Source organism: Petromyzon marinus, chromosome 53 (assembly GCF_048934315.1).
Source record: "Petromyzon marinus isolate PM22_M1 ecotype Great Lakes invasive population chromosome 53, UKy_Petmar_22M1.pri1.0, whole genome shotgun sequence".
Taxonomy (NCBI): Eukaryota; Metazoa; Chordata; class Hyperoartia; order Petromyzontiformes; family Petromyzontidae; genus Petromyzon; species Petromyzon marinus.
The window spans coordinates 1,444,228-1,461,827 of NC_133719.1; the positions used below are offsets into that span (position 1 = coordinate 1,444,228).

General features: G+C 55.8%; 1 protein-coding gene across 1 annotated transcript; it reads right to left on the reverse strand.

Annotated features, from left to right (window-relative positions):
• Positions 1 to 373: 373 nt before the first annotated feature.
• Positions 374 to 17,597, reverse strand: OPA3 (outer mitochondrial membrane lipid metabolism regulator OPA3). Its single transcript, XM_032974132.2, has 3 exons — positions 17,398 to 17,597; positions 12,886 to 13,055; positions 374 to 4,441 (listed from the first exon to the last, which is right to left on the reverse strand). The coding sequence occupies exons 1-3, from the start codon at positions 17,537 to 17,539 to the stop codon at positions 4,214 to 4,216; spliced, it is 540 nt and encodes a 179-aa protein (XP_032830023.1). The 5' UTR covers positions 17,540 to 17,597; the 3' UTR covers positions 374 to 4,213.
• Between the last annotated feature and the right edge of the window lie 3 nt (positions 17,598 to 17,600).

A 17,600-nucleotide genomic window follows, 5' to 3' on the forward strand; every position in this document is an offset into this window, starting at 1 on the left:
CACAGAGACCCATAAACTCACATAGACTCACTCACAGAGACCCAGACACTCACACAGAGACCCAGACGCTCACACAGAGATCCACAGACTCACAGAGACGCAGACGCTCGCATAGAGACCCAGACACTCACACAGAGACCCAGACACTCACACAGAGACCCAGACACTCACACAGAGACCCAGACACTCACACAGAGACCCAGACAGTCACACAGAGACCCAGACACTCACACAGAGACCCAGACACTCACACAGAGACCCAGACACTCAGAGACCCAGACACTCACACAGAGACCCACAGACTCACATAGAGACCCAGACTCAGACTTAGCTGTGACTAAACCGGGGTTCTCGAGTTCCCGAACGAGGAGGCTGAGAAGAGGCATTCATTATTTATTTTCTTGTATTGGGAGGAAGGGGGGGGAGCTGAACTCAACGAGGAGCGGGGTCCCGGCAAACAGAGCCAGCGAAATTCGCGCGCGTGTGTACGTGTGTGTGCGTGTGTGTACGTGTGTGTGTATGCGCGCGTGTGTGTATGCGCGTGTGTGTGTGTGTACGCGCGTGTGTGTGTGTACGCGCGTGTGTGTGTGTGTACGTGTGTGTATGCGCGTGTGTACACGCACGCATTTGGTGGAGACACCTTCCCCAGCTACAATAAATAAACGCAATCAGCCAAGAGGTTCAGTGTCGGGGCGCCTTCATTTAACGTTGGCGGTGGATCCGCCGAGGTGCACTGTGACACCCTTTGTTGAGCCGCCGCGAGAGGTCCCGTTGGCAACCGGTTTGAGTCCGGGTCGTCACTTGGGATTGAACTTGGGATTGGGGAAGACTGCTGGGCCGTCATGGACCGTGGCCGCGAGGTGACCAGGTGATGGCGGTACTAGAATGGATTATTGAATCCATCTGTACGTAGCTTTGCGCGTCACCGCCCGCTGTATTTGGTGTCTCTCCTCCCAAACTCTTCGCGTCGTTCAATGAGTTGGTGATGAAACATTCCAAACTGGAGCAGCGGCCTCTTTAAATAAGGCCTCGAGACTCTGGCGAGCCTCCCCCCCTCCACCCTCCCCCCGCGCCAATCCGCATCACCACTCTCGAACGGTCGGAGCAGCGCAGCCAGAGTGGTGGCCCAGCGGTTGCCACGCTCCGCGTTCCTGGCCACGGCCGGCGTGGTGAAGTATGGTCAAACAACCGCCTTTGGGAAAGGGGCCCTCATCGACCCCAGCAAAGGCCACAAGTTGCTCGCAAACATCAATAAATAATCGCCGTCGCGCGTCGTCCGGAATCCACGCGGGGGGCGGCCTCGTTGGTTCGCCACGGCCGTGCCGACGCGTGAGGAGCGACCACGGACTGACGGCCGCTCCAGCAACGCGGACAGCAAGCGCCACGATAGGCCCTGCCCTCTCTTGGCTCAACGCGGGCGGACGCGTGACGGGACGTGAAACTCCCGTGGGTGAGCGGTCAAACCGGAAACCGGGGGGGGGGGGGGTGGATGGGTTGGTGGCTCCCGAGTCTCTCGGGGTGTTTGGACTACAGTCCTCTCTAAAAGTTAACTACCTCGCCTGGTATGCAGGGCGTCGTGGGCTCGATCCCGGACCTGCTCTATATTTTGGAGTTTGGCGGTGACCTTTGGGTGAGCAAATCCTGTGCGCCGTTGAACCACTCATTACAGCACACTGTGGTCGGTATTCCTCTTGTGCAGTACGGATTGTAATTTTGTGCCCAGGGAGCCTTTAGTGGCGAGTTGTTAACTACCTCTCCTGGTATACAGGAGATTGTGGGTTCAATCCTGACCATGACACCTGCTGTATATTTGGAGTATGCGTGTCTCTCTCCCCATGGTCACGTGGATTTTTCTCCGGGTCCACCGGTTTTTTCCTTCACATTTAGAATTGACGAGTGTTTGGCTGCTATAAATTTGCACGTGACAATAAGCCCACTTCGTTGTCGAGCTATGATTTGTGATCGCCAGGTCGCTTCTGAATGAGGGTTATTGTAGCTCAGCGGGCCTTGCCCGGTAAAATAAAAATCGTTTATAGTTACTAGGCATCTGTGAAGCAGCTTCATATCGCTCAATCGGATTCCTCCCGGACAGTCCGTTCTCTTTATAATGCGGGAGATGTCGCGTCCCTGAGGAACACCGCATTATGGAAGAACCACGTTACAATAAATAATAATACATAGGGGTAAAGCGCAGTCCGTGAGAACACGCGAGATGCGTAACGCAGACTGAACAAAGACCGAGGGTAGCGTCTAGAAGTATCATCCAGCATCATCCCACTGCCTCGTGCGATGACGATGATGATACGCCAAGGCGGCCGTGCGACCGCTTTATCCCTCGTGGCGTTCGACATAGTTCCGTTCGCTCGATCGCGTTATATCCGATTCGCATCCCGCGATGTGAGAAAAATGCGTCCCCCTCCATACATTCATCGCGTTACTATATATCCAATTCGCGTTGTGAAAACAACAACACGTGTGACAGGAGAACGGACTCTATTTGGCTGCAACAAATTCCCAACATGACGACGATGAGGATGACGACGAGCCACTTCGTGTTGAGCTATCAATTGTGGTCAGGTCGCTTCCATATAGCTCAGTGGGCCGTACCTGGTAAAAATAAAAATGGTTTATAGTTACCAGACATCTGTGAAAAAGAGCTTCATTTCAGCTCAATCCAATTCCTCCAATAGAGTCCCGTTCTCCTACAACGCCGAAGTAGTTGTGTTGGTAAAACACGCGTTTGTAGGAGAACAGACTGTGGGCTTGGGCTCTACTTCCCATTACTGCCAGCGCAGCGGTGGCCTAGAGGCCAGGCGAGGTCGCGAGGTCGCGCGGCATAAAGAGACTTTGACAACCAGCGGCAACGGAAAACCGTCGAGTGAAGCGGACAAACCAAGCGGGCTCCCGGTGGAGGTCTCTCGGCAGCGACAGGCTGACCTGCGTCTGATGGGGACCTGCGTCTGATGGGGACCTGCGTCTGATGGGGACCTGCGTCTGATGGGGACCTGCGTCTGATGGGGACCTGAGTCTGATGGGGACCTGCGTCTGATGGGGACCTGCGTCTGATGGGGACCTGCGTCTGATGGGGACCTGCGTCTGATGGGGACCTCCGTCTGATGGGGACCTGCGTCTGATGGGGACCTGCGTCTGATGGGGACCTGCGTCTGATGGGGACCTGCGTCTGATGGGGACCTGCGTCTGATGGGGACCTGCGTCTGATGGGGACCTGCGTCTGATGGGGACCTGCGTCTGATGGGGACCTGCGTCTGATGGGGACCTGCGTCTGATGGGGACCTGCGTCTGATGGGTCTGATGGGGGGTAGGCGTGGGAGGAAAGGGAAAAGTTAAACCAGAATTGGTTGAGGAAAGCCACACTGATGAGATACTGAAAATCGAAACCGGTCTAAGGTTTATTTGGAGTTTGCGCATCTCTCTCTCTCTCTCTCTCCCCATGGTCGCGTGGATTTTTCTCCTGGTCCTCCGGTTTTTCCCTCCACATTTAGAATCAACGTCACATTGTTTAGGGTATTTGGGTGCTATAAATTTCCATACGATGATGAAGATGAGCCATTTGGCTGAGCTATCAGTTGTGACGGCCAGCTCGAATCTGAATTTTTTTTAGTATTAAGTGCTTGGTTGCTCGGACCCTGATAAGGGGTCCCCCCCCCCAGACTGAACGGTCCCTGAAGCTGTCCAGAGAGACGGTGATAGCGGGACAGGCGCCGCAGACAACCACCACAAGCGCTACATTCAACCTTTCCCCGTCGCCATCGAGGCCTGGGCTACAGCTCCCCCCAAGATATCCTTGGCGGCTTTATCCGATCGGCATATATCTCACAACCAGCTCCCGCCGACCGCGCACGCACTCACGCACGCACTCACGCACGCACTCACGCACGCACGCACGCACTCACGCACTCACGCACGCACTCACACACGCACTCACGCACGCACGCACGCACTCACGCACGCACTCACACACGCACGCACGCACTCACGCACGCACTCGCAACGTCGTCACATTTCTCGCAAAAAACAAAAATCGATCAGTCATCGTCACAGCGACGACATTTAACGAGGAGGAGCAAGAGGAGGCAGCGACAGCTGCAGCACCCCAGATGGGGTCGACGGAACCTCCGTCCTTCCCCACCACGCAGGGTGGGCGGGGGTAGGCGGGGTACGGGGGTGGGGGGTTCCATTCCTCCACCCAAGTTCATTTCAGGCAGGGCCTCTCGCTGCGCGTTTGGCTGTGAGCGTCGGGGGCGGTCCTCGTTGGTTCGGCGGTTGTAGTGGTGGCTGACGCGGTGGCGGAGGAGGCGGTGTGGCCGCCGTGAGGCGGTGGAGGCGGCGGCGAGACTTGATCTCGGAGCGCGTCGATTTGGAACTGCAGCGCGTCCAGCTGAGCCGTCAGCTCGGCCTCTTTGCGCCGAGAGTTGGCGTTCTGAGACGGGAGCAGAAATGGCACGGAATGCACGAGGTGCGTGTGTGTGCGCGTGTGTGTGTATGTGTGTCGTAGTTTCGTGGTAAAGATATGGGCAAGGTCCCATCGGTGAGCTCCTCCGGCGGGCAAGGCTGCGATGGCTGGGTCATGTAGCCCACATGCCCAGCCACCGCATGCCGAAACAGCTTTTGTTTGGCCGGATCGAGGGGGCTAAACGGGTGCGGCACGGGCTAGAGAAGAGATGGAGTGATGTGGTACAGGAGGACGTGGAGCTGAGTGGACTTGCCGATGACTGGTACCAGCGGTGTCAAGATCGGCCTCTGTGGAGGAGGCTCGTGAAGGATGCTACTGGGCAGTTGGAGGCAGTCGCCCTCCAACAACAACGGAGGGCAGAGGAGCGATGCTCACAACAACGAGCGGAGTGCCGGGTGGCTAAAGCAAAGCAGGTTGGCACAGTAGGGGGCACAGGTGGTGCATCAGCCAATCATCTCAGTCGACCCGTGGCACCTGGGTCTGCCCCGTGACCTCCTGCCAGCGGGCGCTCGACACTCCATGTGGCCTCAAGGTGCACATGTCCTGGCACAAGCGTTGTGGTGACGTCACCGCAACTTAGTGGCGAATGGCGGTTGTTGTATGTGTGTGTGCGTGTATGTGTGTGTGTATGTGTGTGCGTATGTGTGTGCATGTGTGCGTGTATGTGTATGTGTGTGCGTGTGTGTGTGTGTCCGGCAAAACAACCCCCTACCTCCTTGCGGTGCCGGACGGGCAACTCTGTCGTGGACAGTGCTGTGGGGGGAGGGCCAATTCCGATTGGCTCCTCCCCTCATGGCGCCTGTGTCCATCACAGTGGATAAACGGGGGCTCTGGATGGGTGCGAGGGGCTGGTAACCCCTCCACCTTCAATTAATTACCACTAAACCACAAGTTAAACTGAAATATGTAACTAATAAGCTTGTGCCGGAGGCCCCGGGGGGACAGGCGTCTATGACGTCTCCTGGCCAAACCCCAATTGGCGGAGCCAGGAGATTGAATCTATACCCTCGGGGCTCCTCCAGAAACAACGAAAAGCCACTACGGATGGCCACGTGGAATGTTCGAACGCTCACTGCAGAGGAGAAGCTGCCACTCCTCTGTCGGGAGCTGGACCGGTACCGCCTGGATCTCTGTGGCATTCAGGAGGTCTGGTGGACCGGTTCTGACTCCTGCCACCATGAGGGATGGACAGTCCTCTACTCGGGGCAGCATACTGCCAAACAACAGGGTGTGGCTCTTCTTTTGAACAAAAGAATGAAGGGGGAGTGGGAGCGTGGTGGTAAGGTGTGAGAAGCTGTAAGCCCCAGGCTACTTTGGGCTCGCCTTCCCATCAACCGGAGGCGAGGAGTGGTGGTCGTGGTTACTTATGCCCCCACCGAAGATGAACATCCGTGGAGGGATGCAGGTAAAGCCGATCAGTCAGATGCCTTCTATGACCTCCTGTCACAGGTGCTGGCTAAAGTGGCACCTCGGGATAGAGTCATCATGTTGGGTGACTTCAATGCCTGAGTTGGTCATGATGCTGGCACCTGGTCTGGAGTGATTGGAGGGCATGGGCCAGATCAGCTCAATAACAACGGTAGGAGGCTGCTAGATTTTTGTGCAGCCCATGGGCTTGTAATTACCAACACGCTGTTCCGGCATCGGCGCATCCACACAACATCATGGATGCATGCCGGGTCCAAGCAAGAACATCTGCTGGACTACATAGTGACGGACCAGCGGATGCGAGCCCATGTCCTTGACACCAGGACCTATCGTGGAGCTGATCTGCCCTCTGACCATCGACTAGTCATCTGTAAGATGCGCCTGCCATTCTTCCACTCCGGTGGTGGGTGTACACCCAGGACTCCATTCCAACCTAAAGTGGCCTGGTCTCAGTTATCTGATGAAAGTTGCAAGCGAGAATTTCATCATCGCTTGCGGCTAAGATTAGCATCGTCCCCCACTCCTCCTGATGTCGAGGGTAAATGGGCGAGGTTTAGGACTGTGACTCATGCAGCTGCAATGGCTGCTTTAGGTACGTGGTCCAGATCTCCCCAGAGATCCTGGCTGACAGAGGAGGTGTTCAGGATGGTTGAGAAAAAGCGACAGGCCCACTGTCATCGGCTACAGAATCCCACGTCAGAGAATGAGGAGGCTTACCACAGCCTTCGCTCGGAGGTTCGGAGAGCCGTGAGGCACTGCAAGGATGGGTGGTGGTCGCGGGTTGCTGAGGAGATGGAGTCTGCCTCAGTGGCCCGCGATCACAAATCTCTATTTAACTCCATCAAAAAAGTAACCTGCAGCGCCACACCTATTACCATCATTAGGGGAAAAAACGGTGATCCAATCTCCGACCCCCAGGAACAGGCTTGCAGATTTTCTGAGCATTTCTGTGAGGTCCTGGGGGAGGGGAAATCCCTCAGCCAGGAAAACATCGTGACACAAAGTGAGGATGATCCTGCTGAGGCTGCAGTGCCTCAAATATTGGAAGAAGTCACCCCCTGTGAGTGGCTGGCTGAGGTGCCATCTGTTGAGGAAATACTGAAGGCGATCCAAAGTCTGAGACCACGAAAGGCAATGGGCAGAGATGATCTTCCAAGCGAAATGCTGAGGGAGGGTGGCGTTTGTGCACAGACTGCCCTATATGACATCATAACAACAGTCTGGACCACTGGACGGGTTCCACAGGATTGGAAAGATGCCCTGGTGGTCCCCCTCTTTAAGAAGGGGGACCGCACAGACTGTAACAACTATAGGGGCATCTCACTCCTCAGTGTGCCGGGAAAGTTCCTGGCAAGGATTATTCAACATCGCCTTGCCAGACACGCTGAGGAGAGGCTTGCAGAGCCCCAATGCGGTTTCAGGAAAGGGCGGTCCTGCACAGATGCCATATTTTCTGTCCGTCTGCTACAGCAGAGGTGTAGGGAATTCCAGCAAGACCTACATTTCTGCTTTATTGACCTGGTCAAGGCCTATGATACCATCAGTAGGCCTGGGCTCTGGGTTGTTCTTCGTGCTTTTGGAGTCCCTGACCCTCTGCTCACGATCATTAAGGACCTTCATGATGGTGAGCGGGCCCGGGTAAAACTACGTGGCCGGGAGTCCGAGCCATTCCCTGTACACCTTGGGGTGCGAAGGGATGTCCTCTGGCTCCCACATTATTTAACATCTATTTTGACCACGTAGTTGGTGAAGCCTTCAATAGATGTACCAGGGGAATCTCCATATGGTACAGATATAATGGGAGGCTGATCGATGCCCGGGTGCGGTCAAGGGATCGCTACCTATTGCTCAACCACGTTATGTATGCCGATTATTTGGTAATAGCTGCTCATTCAGAGGAGGAGTTGGAGACGCTGCTGCTGAGACTGGAGCGTGCCACTAAGAGATGGGGCCTTACCATCAGCCCTAACAAAACTAAGCACCTGCCTGGGTATTTTGTACCATCGGATACTCCACCCCCACAACTCCCAATCGGTGATGGGGCAGTTGTGGAGAGAGTGGAGAGTTTCCCATACCTGGGCAGTGTGCTAATGACCGGCTCCAGTTTAACAGCAGAGGTCTCACTCCAAATCAGTCGAGCGGCAATATCTTTTCATCGGTTGCGTAACGCTGTGTGGAAGCTACCTGGTCTGTCGCTCCGCACTAAGCTTCAGGTCTTCTCGGCCACGATCATTCCCTCCCTTCTCTACGCTTGCGAAACGTGGACCCCCCTAATGGAACATCTTCGCTGGTTAGAAACATTTAGGCTGGCCTGCCTACGATCCATCCTGGGTCTAACAGGACTGGATTGTGTGAGGAGCTCACAAATCCTTGAAAGATCTGGGCAAGGTCCCATCGGTGAGCTCCTCCGGCGGGCAAGGCTGCGTTTGCTGGGTCATGTAGCCCGCATGCCCAGCCACCGCATGCCGAAACAGCTTTTGTTCGGCCGGATCGAGGGGGCTAAACGGGCGCGGCACGAGCTAGAGAAGAGATGGAGTGATGTGGTACAGGAGGACGTGGAGCTGAGTGGACTTGCCGATGACTGGTACCAGCGGTGTCAAGATCGGCCTCTGTGGAGGAGGCTCGTGAAGGACGCTACTGGGCAGTTGGAGGTAGTCGCCCTCCAACAACAACTGAGGGCGGAGGAGCGACGCTCACAACAACGAGCGGAGCGCCGGGTGGCTAGGGCACAGCAGGTTGGCACAGTAGGGGGCACAGGTGGTGCATCAGCCAGTCATCTCAGTCATCTCAGTCAGTCGACCTGTGGCACCTGGATTTGCCCCATGACCTCCTGCCAGCGGGCGTTCGACACTTCACGTGGCCTCAAGGTGCACATGGCCTGGCACAAGCATCGTGGTGACGTCACCGCCACTTAGTGGCGAATGGCGGTTGTTGTTGTGCGCGTGTTTATCTGGTCCACTCGTGTGTGCGTGTCAAAGTGAACGTGTGTGTGCTTGGGGAGCGGTCGTGTAGCCGTTAGCGCCGCCGCGCTACGAACCCGGCGACCCCGAATTCAATTCCCGCTCACGGCCAACACCGGTGACGATTTTCTGAACCGGTCTTGGGCCTCCCCAAAGTCGACTCGACATCAACTGAGCACTTGGTACGGTGTGTAAACATCGCCACTGGGGAGACAAAGGCGGCCTGGGCGTGGTGCTGGCCACCCACCCCCTCGTGTGCCGTGCCGGCCTGCATAGGTGCTCGCAAACAGCACTTGCCCCTACAGTCTGTTAGTCCTATAGGGGCTATCTTTGTACTTGCGTGTGCGTGTGCGTGCGTGTGCGTGCGTGTGCGTGTGTGTGCGTGCGTGTGCGTGTGCGTGTGTGTGTGCGTGTGTGTGTGTGCAACTACTAAGCTTGTGCCGGAGGCCCCGGGGGGCCAGGCGTCTATGACGTCTCCTGGCCAAACCCCAATTGGCGGAGCCAGGAGATTGAATACCTACCCTCGGGGCTACTCCAGAAACAACGAAAAGCCACTACGGGTGGCCACGTGGAATGTTCGAACGCTCACTGCAGAGGAGAGGCTGCCACTCCTCTGTCGGGAGCTGGACCGGTACCGCCTGGATCTATGCGGCATTCAGGAGGTCCGGTGGACCGGCTCTGGCTCCTGCCACCATGAGGGGTGGACAGTCCTCTACTCGGGGCAGCAGACTGCCAAACAACAGGGTGTGGGTCTTCTTTTGAACAAAAGAATGAAGGGGGCGTGGGAGCGTGGCGGTGAGGTGTGGGAAGCTGTAAGCCCCAGGCTACTTTGGGCTCGCCTTCCCATCAACCGGAGGCGAGGAATGGTGGTCGTGGTTACTTATGCCCCCACCGAAGATGAACATCCGTGGAGGGATGCAGGCAAAGCCGATGAGTCAGATGCCTTCTATGACCTCCTGTCACAGGTGCTGGCTAAAGTGGCCCCTCGGGATAGAGTCATCATGTTGGGTGACTTCAATGCCCGAGTTGGTCATGATACTGGCACCTGGTCTGGAGTGATTGGAGGGCATGGGCCAGATCAGCTCAATAACAACGGTAGGAGGCTGCTAGATTTTTGTGCAGCCCATGGGCTTGTAATTACCAACACGCTGTTCCGGCATCGGCGCATCCACACAACATCATGGATGCATGCCGGGTCCAAGCAAGAACATCTGCTGGACTACATAGTGACGGACCAGCGAATGCGAGCTCATGTCCTTGACACCAGGACCTACCGTGGAGCTGATCTGCCCTCTGACCATCGACTAGTCATCTGTAAGATGCGCCTGCCATTCTTCCACTCCGGTGGTGGGTGTACACCCAGGACCCCATTCCAACCTAAAGTGGCCTGGTCTCAGTTATCTGATGAAAGTTGCAAGCGAGAATTTCATCATCGCTTGCGGCTGGGATTGGCATCGTCCCCGACTCCTCCTGATGTCGAGGGTAAATGGGCGAGGTTTAGGACTGTGACTCATGCAGCTGCAATGGCTGCTTTGGGTACGCGGTCCAGACCTCCCCAGACACCCTGGATGACAGAGGAGTTGTTCAGGATGGTTGAGAAAAAGCGACAGGCCCACTGTCATCGGCTACAGAATCCCACGTCAGAGAATGAGGAGGCTTACCGCAGCCTTCGCTCGGAGGTTCGGAGAGCTGTGAGGCGCTGCAAGGATGGGTGGTGGTCGCGGGTTGCTGAGGAGATGGAGTCTGCCTCAGTGGCCCGTGATCACAAATCTCTATTTAACTCCATCAAAAAAGTAACCTGCAGCGCCACACCTATTACCATCATTAGGGGAAAAAACGGTGATCCAATTTCCGACCCCCAGGAACAGGTTCGCAGATTTGCTGAGCATTTCTGTGAGGTCCTGGGGGAGGGAAAATCCCTCAGCCAGGAAAACATCGTGGCACAAAGTGAGGATGACCCTGCTGAGGCTGCGGTGCCTCAAATATTGGATGAAGTCACCCCCTGTGAGTGGCTGGCTGAGGTGCCATCTGCTGAGGAAGTATTGAAGGCGATCCGGAGTCTGAGACCAGGAAAGGCAGCGGGCAGAGATGATCTCCCAAGCGAAATGCTGAGGGAGGGTGGCGTTTGTGCACAGACTGCCCTATATGACATCATAACAACAGTCTGGACCACTGGACGGGTTCCGCAGGATTGGAAGGATGCCCTGGTGGTCCCCCTTTTTAAGAAGGGGGACCGCACAGACTGTAACAACTACAGGGGCATCTCACTCCTCAGTGTGCCGGGAAAGGTCCTGGCAAGGATTATTCAGCATCGCCTTGCCAGGCACGCTGAGGAGAGGCTTGCGGAGCCCCAATGCGGTTTCAGGAAAGGGCGGTCCTGCACAGATGCCATATTTTCTGTCCGTCTGCTACAGCAGAGGTGTAGGGAATTCCAACAAGACCTACATCTCTGCTTTATTGACCTGGTCAAGGCCTATGATACCATCAGTAGGCCTGGGCTCTGGGTCGTTCTTCGTGCTTTTGGAGTACCTGACCCTCTGCTCACGATCATTAAGGACCTTCATGATGGTGAGCGGGCCCGGGTAAAACTACGTGGCCGGGAGTCAGAGCCATTCCCTGTACACCTTGGGGTGCGACAGGGATGTCCTCTGGCTCCCACATTATTTAACATCTATTTTGACCACGTGGTTCGTGAAGCCTTCAATAGCTGTAACGGGGGAATCTCCATATGGTACAGATATAATGGGAGGCTAATCGATGCCCGGGTGCGGTCAAGGGATGGCTCCCTATTGCTCAACCACGTTATGTATGCTGATGACTTGGTAATAGCTGCTCAGTCAGAGGAGGAGTTGGAGACGCTGCTGCTGAGACTGGAGCGTGCCACTAAGAGGTGGGGCCTTACCATCAGCCCCACCAAAACTAAGCACCTGCCTGGGTATTTTGTACCATCGGACACTCCACCCCCACAACTCCCAATTGGTGATGGGGCAGTTGTGGAGAGAGTGGAGAGTTTCCCATACCTGGGCAGTGTGCTTATGACTGGCTCCAGTTTAACAGCAGAGGTCTCACTCCGAATCAGTCGAGCGGCAATATCTTTTCATCGGTTGCGTAACGCTGTGTGGAAGCTACCTGGTCTGTCGCTCCGCACTAAGCTTCAAGTCTTCTCGGCCACGGTCATTCCCTCCCTTCTCTACGCTTGCGAAACGTGGACCCCCCTAATGGAACATCTTCGCCGGTTGGAAACATTTAGGCTGGCCTGCCTACGATCCATCCTGGGTTTAACCAGACTGGATTGTGTGAGGAGCTCACAAATCCTTGAAAGATCTGGGCAGGGTCCCATCGGTGAGCTCCTCCGGCAGGCAAGGCTGCGATGGCTGGGTCATGTAGCCCGCATGCCCAGCCACCGCATGCCGAAACAGCTTTTGTTTGGCCGGATTGAGGGGGTTAAGCGGGCGCGGCACGGGCTAGAGAAGAGATGGAGTGATGTGGTACAGGAGGACGTGGAGCTGAGTGGACTTGCCGATGACTGGTACCAGCGGTGTCAAGATCGGCCTCTGTGGAGGAGGCTCGTGAAGGATGCTACTGGGCAGTTGGAGGCAGTCGCCCTCCAACAACAACGGAGGGCGGAGGAGCGACGCTCACAACAGCGAGCGGAGCGCCGGGTGGCTAAAGCACAGCAGGTTGGCACAGTAGGGGGCACAGGTGGTGCATCAGCCAGTCATCTCAGTCAGTCGACCCGTGGCACCTGGGTCTGCCCCGTGACCTCCTGCCAGCAGGCGTTCGACACTTCACGTGGCCTCAGGGTGCACATAGCCTGGCACAAGCGTCGTGGTGACGTCACCGCCACTTAGTGGCGAATGGCGGTTGTTGTTGTTGTTGTTGTGTGTGTGCGTGTGTGTGTGTGCGTGTGTGTGTGTGCGTGTGTGCGTGTGTGTGTGTGCGTGCGTGTGTGTAAGTGCGTGTGTGCGTGTGTGTGCGTGTGTGTGTGCGTGTGTGTGCGTGCATGCGACTCGTGGTGCCCACCTGTCTCGCGTACTCCGCCACCATGCACACGCCCCCGATGATGAAGATCACCGCCTCACCCAGGAGCTCAGCCCCCAGCTCTGCCGCCGCCTCCTGGTCCAGTGGCTTCACCTGGGCCCCCCGGAACCCCATGAGTCGCATCTTGGTCTTCATCTCGATCCAGTGGTACACTGCGTGGTGGCGTGGGTGGGTGGGAGGGGTGGGGTGGCAGAACCCCATGAGCCGCATCTCAACATCTCAAGTGCCCGTGGCGTGGCCTGCGACCCGGCGCTGTGGAGGCATAGCAACGAGGGGTTGGTGGATCACCGCGCAGACGTTCTCGCGAAACTCCCTTCTACCCATTGATGGGAGTAGAGGAGGAGCCATACCCCTGGCTCTGCCAGGAGAAGGCGGTACAGCAGAGTGTGGACTAATCTCCATCTGTTCATTCCATCGGTGGTGGGGGGGGGGGGGGGGGAAAGAGCATTGCCCCCTCGCGCAAGGCATGGGTTTTCTCCGGCATTGCTCTGGTTTTTCCTCCTACCCAGGTGAATAACAAACACGACCTCATCATTCATCGGCTGAACGCATCTTTCAAGAACTAAATAAAAACCTAATGTAGTGGCAGCAGCGGCAGCACCCTCTTGAAAAAGAGTCCTTATGGCTCGGCGTGACCTCTATTTAGATGCATAACAAATAGTCGCAGAGGTTTCGCGGCTCCAAACCAACGACCGCCCCGGTTAATGCTGCGGTTGGATTAACCGTAGAGGCGCTCCCGCCACGCGTCCTCCTCATTTCTACTCACATCGGACGTTAAAGATCCCGCGACGCCTTTCGCAAAGACTACGGTCGTCCCTCGGTTAATTTTTTTTACCGAAATAACTGTGCCTCGAAGTCACTTATGAGTTGAAACATAATTCCAAGTCACCGAGTCTGCAAGTGAGGCTGTCTCCACTGCCACAACATAAAACGCGATTTAAACGAAGCCAGTCGAGGTCTAAACGCTCATAAATGGGTGTCGCTGATCGGCTGAGCACTCAAGATTGGCCGGAGTTGGCGCCGGCGTGCATAACGTAAACACGGATACGGTAGCCCACTTGTTCATGCCAGCCAAAACCATGGGGTCACTAAGGGAGGCGAAACGTTAACCTGCAAAACTGTTAACCAATGTAACTGTTCACCGAGGGACTGGTGTAGTGTGGAGGCCACTGAGCACCACAGGGCGTCATCGTCCATATTTATTTTCAAGATTTTCACATCGCACACCCCTCAACCGGGATCACACGCAACGGGGAAACATTGCCACTTTCTGCGGAAAACTTGGCAGCGCCCATCCTGAAAGAGTCTTCAAGACTCTGTCAAACTCATGCATGCGAGGGGGCAACGCTCTATCACACCGTAGAAGGAGCAGGTGGTGGGAGTACACAATTTTGCTATATCGCGCGAGAGGGCAACACTCTATCCCCGTACAGATGGAATAAACCGATGGCCACGAGCCCACTTCCTGTCCTGCCTTCTCTTGGCGAGCCAGGGGGTATGGCTCTTCCTCAGCACCGCCACCCGCGGGGCAGAAGGGAGTTTCGCAAACATAATCTGTGTACGATCCACCTACCCTCGCTTGCTGCCTACTCCACACAGCGTTGGAGATAGCGTGGCGGAGCTCGGTATGACCAACAACACCCGCCCAGCACACTGACACAGGACCCTTAGCACTGCGTTACGGGCTAAACCACTGTATACGCACTCCATGATAATTCACACTGCCCTACCACGCACAATCAACCGCATGCCTTTGTACTTATACACTAACGCAATTACAATTAACACTACGCTTAAACACGATGGTTTTTATTTTGAACTCGACCAGGGTAGGCTCACCGAGCTGTATGAGGCTCTTGTTGAGAAGGCGACCTGGTCTCAGATGATAGCCCAACGAAGTGGCTCTCATCATATTGAAATGTAGAGCAGCAGCCAATTACTCTAAACGCGTGGTGATGGTGATTTTAAACGTGGAGGGAAAACCCTGGAAGACCCGGAGACAAATACAGCAGACATCGTCAGGGTCGGGATCGAGCCAGGGACCTCGTGTACACCAGGCGAGGTAGTTAACATCTCACCAGAGGCAGAGAGCGATGCAAACTACAAGTATACAGCAGGCATCGTCAGGGTCGGGGTCGAGCCCACGACCTCGTGTACACCAGGCGAGGTAGTTAACATCTCACCAGAGGCAGAGAGCCATGCAAACTCCAAGTATACAGCAGGCATCGTCAGGGTCGGGATGGAACCCACGACCTCGTGTACACCAGGCGAGGTAGTTAACATCTCACCAGAGGCAGAGAGCCATGCAAACTCCAGTATACAGCAGGCATCGCCATGGTCGGGATCGAGCCCACGACCTCGTGTACACCAGGCGAGGTAGTTAACATCTCACCAGAGGCAGAGAGAGCCATGCAAACTCCAAGTATACAGCAGGCATCGTCAGGGTCGGGATCGAGCCCACGACCTCGTGTACACCAGGCGAGGTAGTTAACATCTCACCAGAGGCAGAGAGAGCCATGCAAACTCCAAGTATACAGCAGGCATCGTCAGGGTCGAGATCGAGCCCACGACCTCGTGTACACCAGGCGAGCTAGTTAACATCTCATAGCTACTGCAATCCCTACTAGACAAGGAATACCGACCACTGCGTGCTGCGATTGAATGAAGGGGTCAGCGGCGCACTGGACACACTCATCACCGTTTCGATTCGACCTCCCGGCGCGGCAGCTAAGATTGATGGGGGCCAGTGTCTCACCGCCACCACCCACCTCGCCGCTCACGACTGATTACCCAGCCAGCCGTACACCTGGGTTCGCCACCAGGTACAGACGGGACACGCCTGTCCGTGTGTCTGGCATCAGCAGGAAGAGTAGGCCAAATACTACTCGCGTTGCAAGTCGCGGTGTCTTACTTCACGCGGGTAAACGCAGCAGCCATTCACCACGACGTGGCGGTCACCTCACCACGACGCCCGTGCCAGGCTAGGTGCACTTTGAAGCCACGTGAAGTGTCGAAGGCTCTCTGAGGTCACGGGACCGACCCTGCAGGTGCCATGGGTTGACCGACTGAGATGGCTGGCCGATGCACCACCTGTACCCCCCCACTGTGCCAAATCGCTGTATTTGATCGGCCCGGCTCTCCGCTCGTTGTTGTGAGCGTCGCTCCTCTGCCCCTGCAATGTTGTCGGGAGGGGCGACGGCCTCCAAACTCCCCAAGCAAGCGGCGTCCTTCACGAGCCTCCTCCACCGAGGCCGATCTCGACACAAACCGGTCTCGTGCCGTGGAGAGAGAGAGAGAGAGCCGTCGCTCTCTCTCTTCTCTCTCCTCTCTCTTCTCGCTCTCTCTCTCTCCTCTCTCTTTTTTTGCGACAGTCATTTTTATTGTTTTCACAGCAACATTTATTTTTGACGATTAATACGGGAACATTTTTTTAACCCAGTTGCACAAACGGTGTTTTGTGTCGCAAAAAATGCAGGATTTTTTTTGTTTACTTTTCAAAGCATCTTGTATGTATGGTGAACTTCTTTCACACCGTACATAGCCAACCGTGTTGATCTTAAGATACAGTCACATATTAGCCGCCGCATGAACGCAGAATACGACCTGCATTGCATTGTAAAAGCAGGCGGCAGGTTATTACAGCTTTAGGCTAGGCCACAGGCATCAATCGGTATGGATGCTGAATGTATTGCGCACCGCACGTAGCCAAACGCGCTAATTGGAGAGGCAGAGGCTACCCAAAGTTGGCACCAAAAGCCATTAAACCAAAATAACGAGGGACCCACAAAAGCCTTCACATGGGGTGTAGCTAACGACAGCAAAGGTACGAGATCGGCCCCAAGCCGAGCCTGACGCCTCTCTATTTGTAAGTATTGGCAGTACACCGGTGCAGGATAACACAACGATCCTCACAAAACAGTCTTACGATGTCTCTGTTGCCCCTTCAAGTGAGCTGCATATTTTCCATCAGAAAGTTGACTTAAGAGTTAGCAGCTACTTTCCCAATCAAACGTGACGAGCATCAATATTTTGATGCCACCGTCCACTAAGAAATGATTCCAGAAATGAATCGAGGAACCATCCGACCAAGTCTAGGGCACGAGGAGTCAAATCTTTTGCCTTTTTGAACATGGGAGCCAATCGTCATCAGGCTGGGTGCTGCTATACGGCAAAGCTTTATGGGCAGCCGCTCACAAGTCTAACTCTCTCTCCTCTCTCTCTCTTCTCTCTCTCTCCTCTCTCTTCTCTCTCCTCTCTCTTCTCTCTCTCTCCTCTCTCTTCTCTCTCTCCCCAGCCCGCGGTTCGTGCCCGGGGCCAGCCAGAAGCGGCCCGGGGCGGCCGAACAACCTCACGACGACGCTTTAGCCTCGACGCGAAATCAAACTTCCCGCACGAATGCAATTTGGTAGTCCGCATAGGCGGCACAACTGAAGGTGACCCCCCCTCCCTACACCCCCTACACCGCGGGAGCGTTGGACGCCTCTTCTCGCTCACGGTTGGCGGGCGGCTGGCAGACGTAGGTCTTGAAGAAGACGCTGCGCCGCGCCGCCGCCTTGATGCGGTTCGCCACCGGCTTGCTGAGCTGACGCACGCCGAGGTAGGCGAGCTTGGCGATAGGGAAGGCGCCCACTGCCATCTTGCGGGGCAACCCACCCGGCACGGGGGTGGGAGAGTGTGGGTGGGGAGAGGGGAGGGGC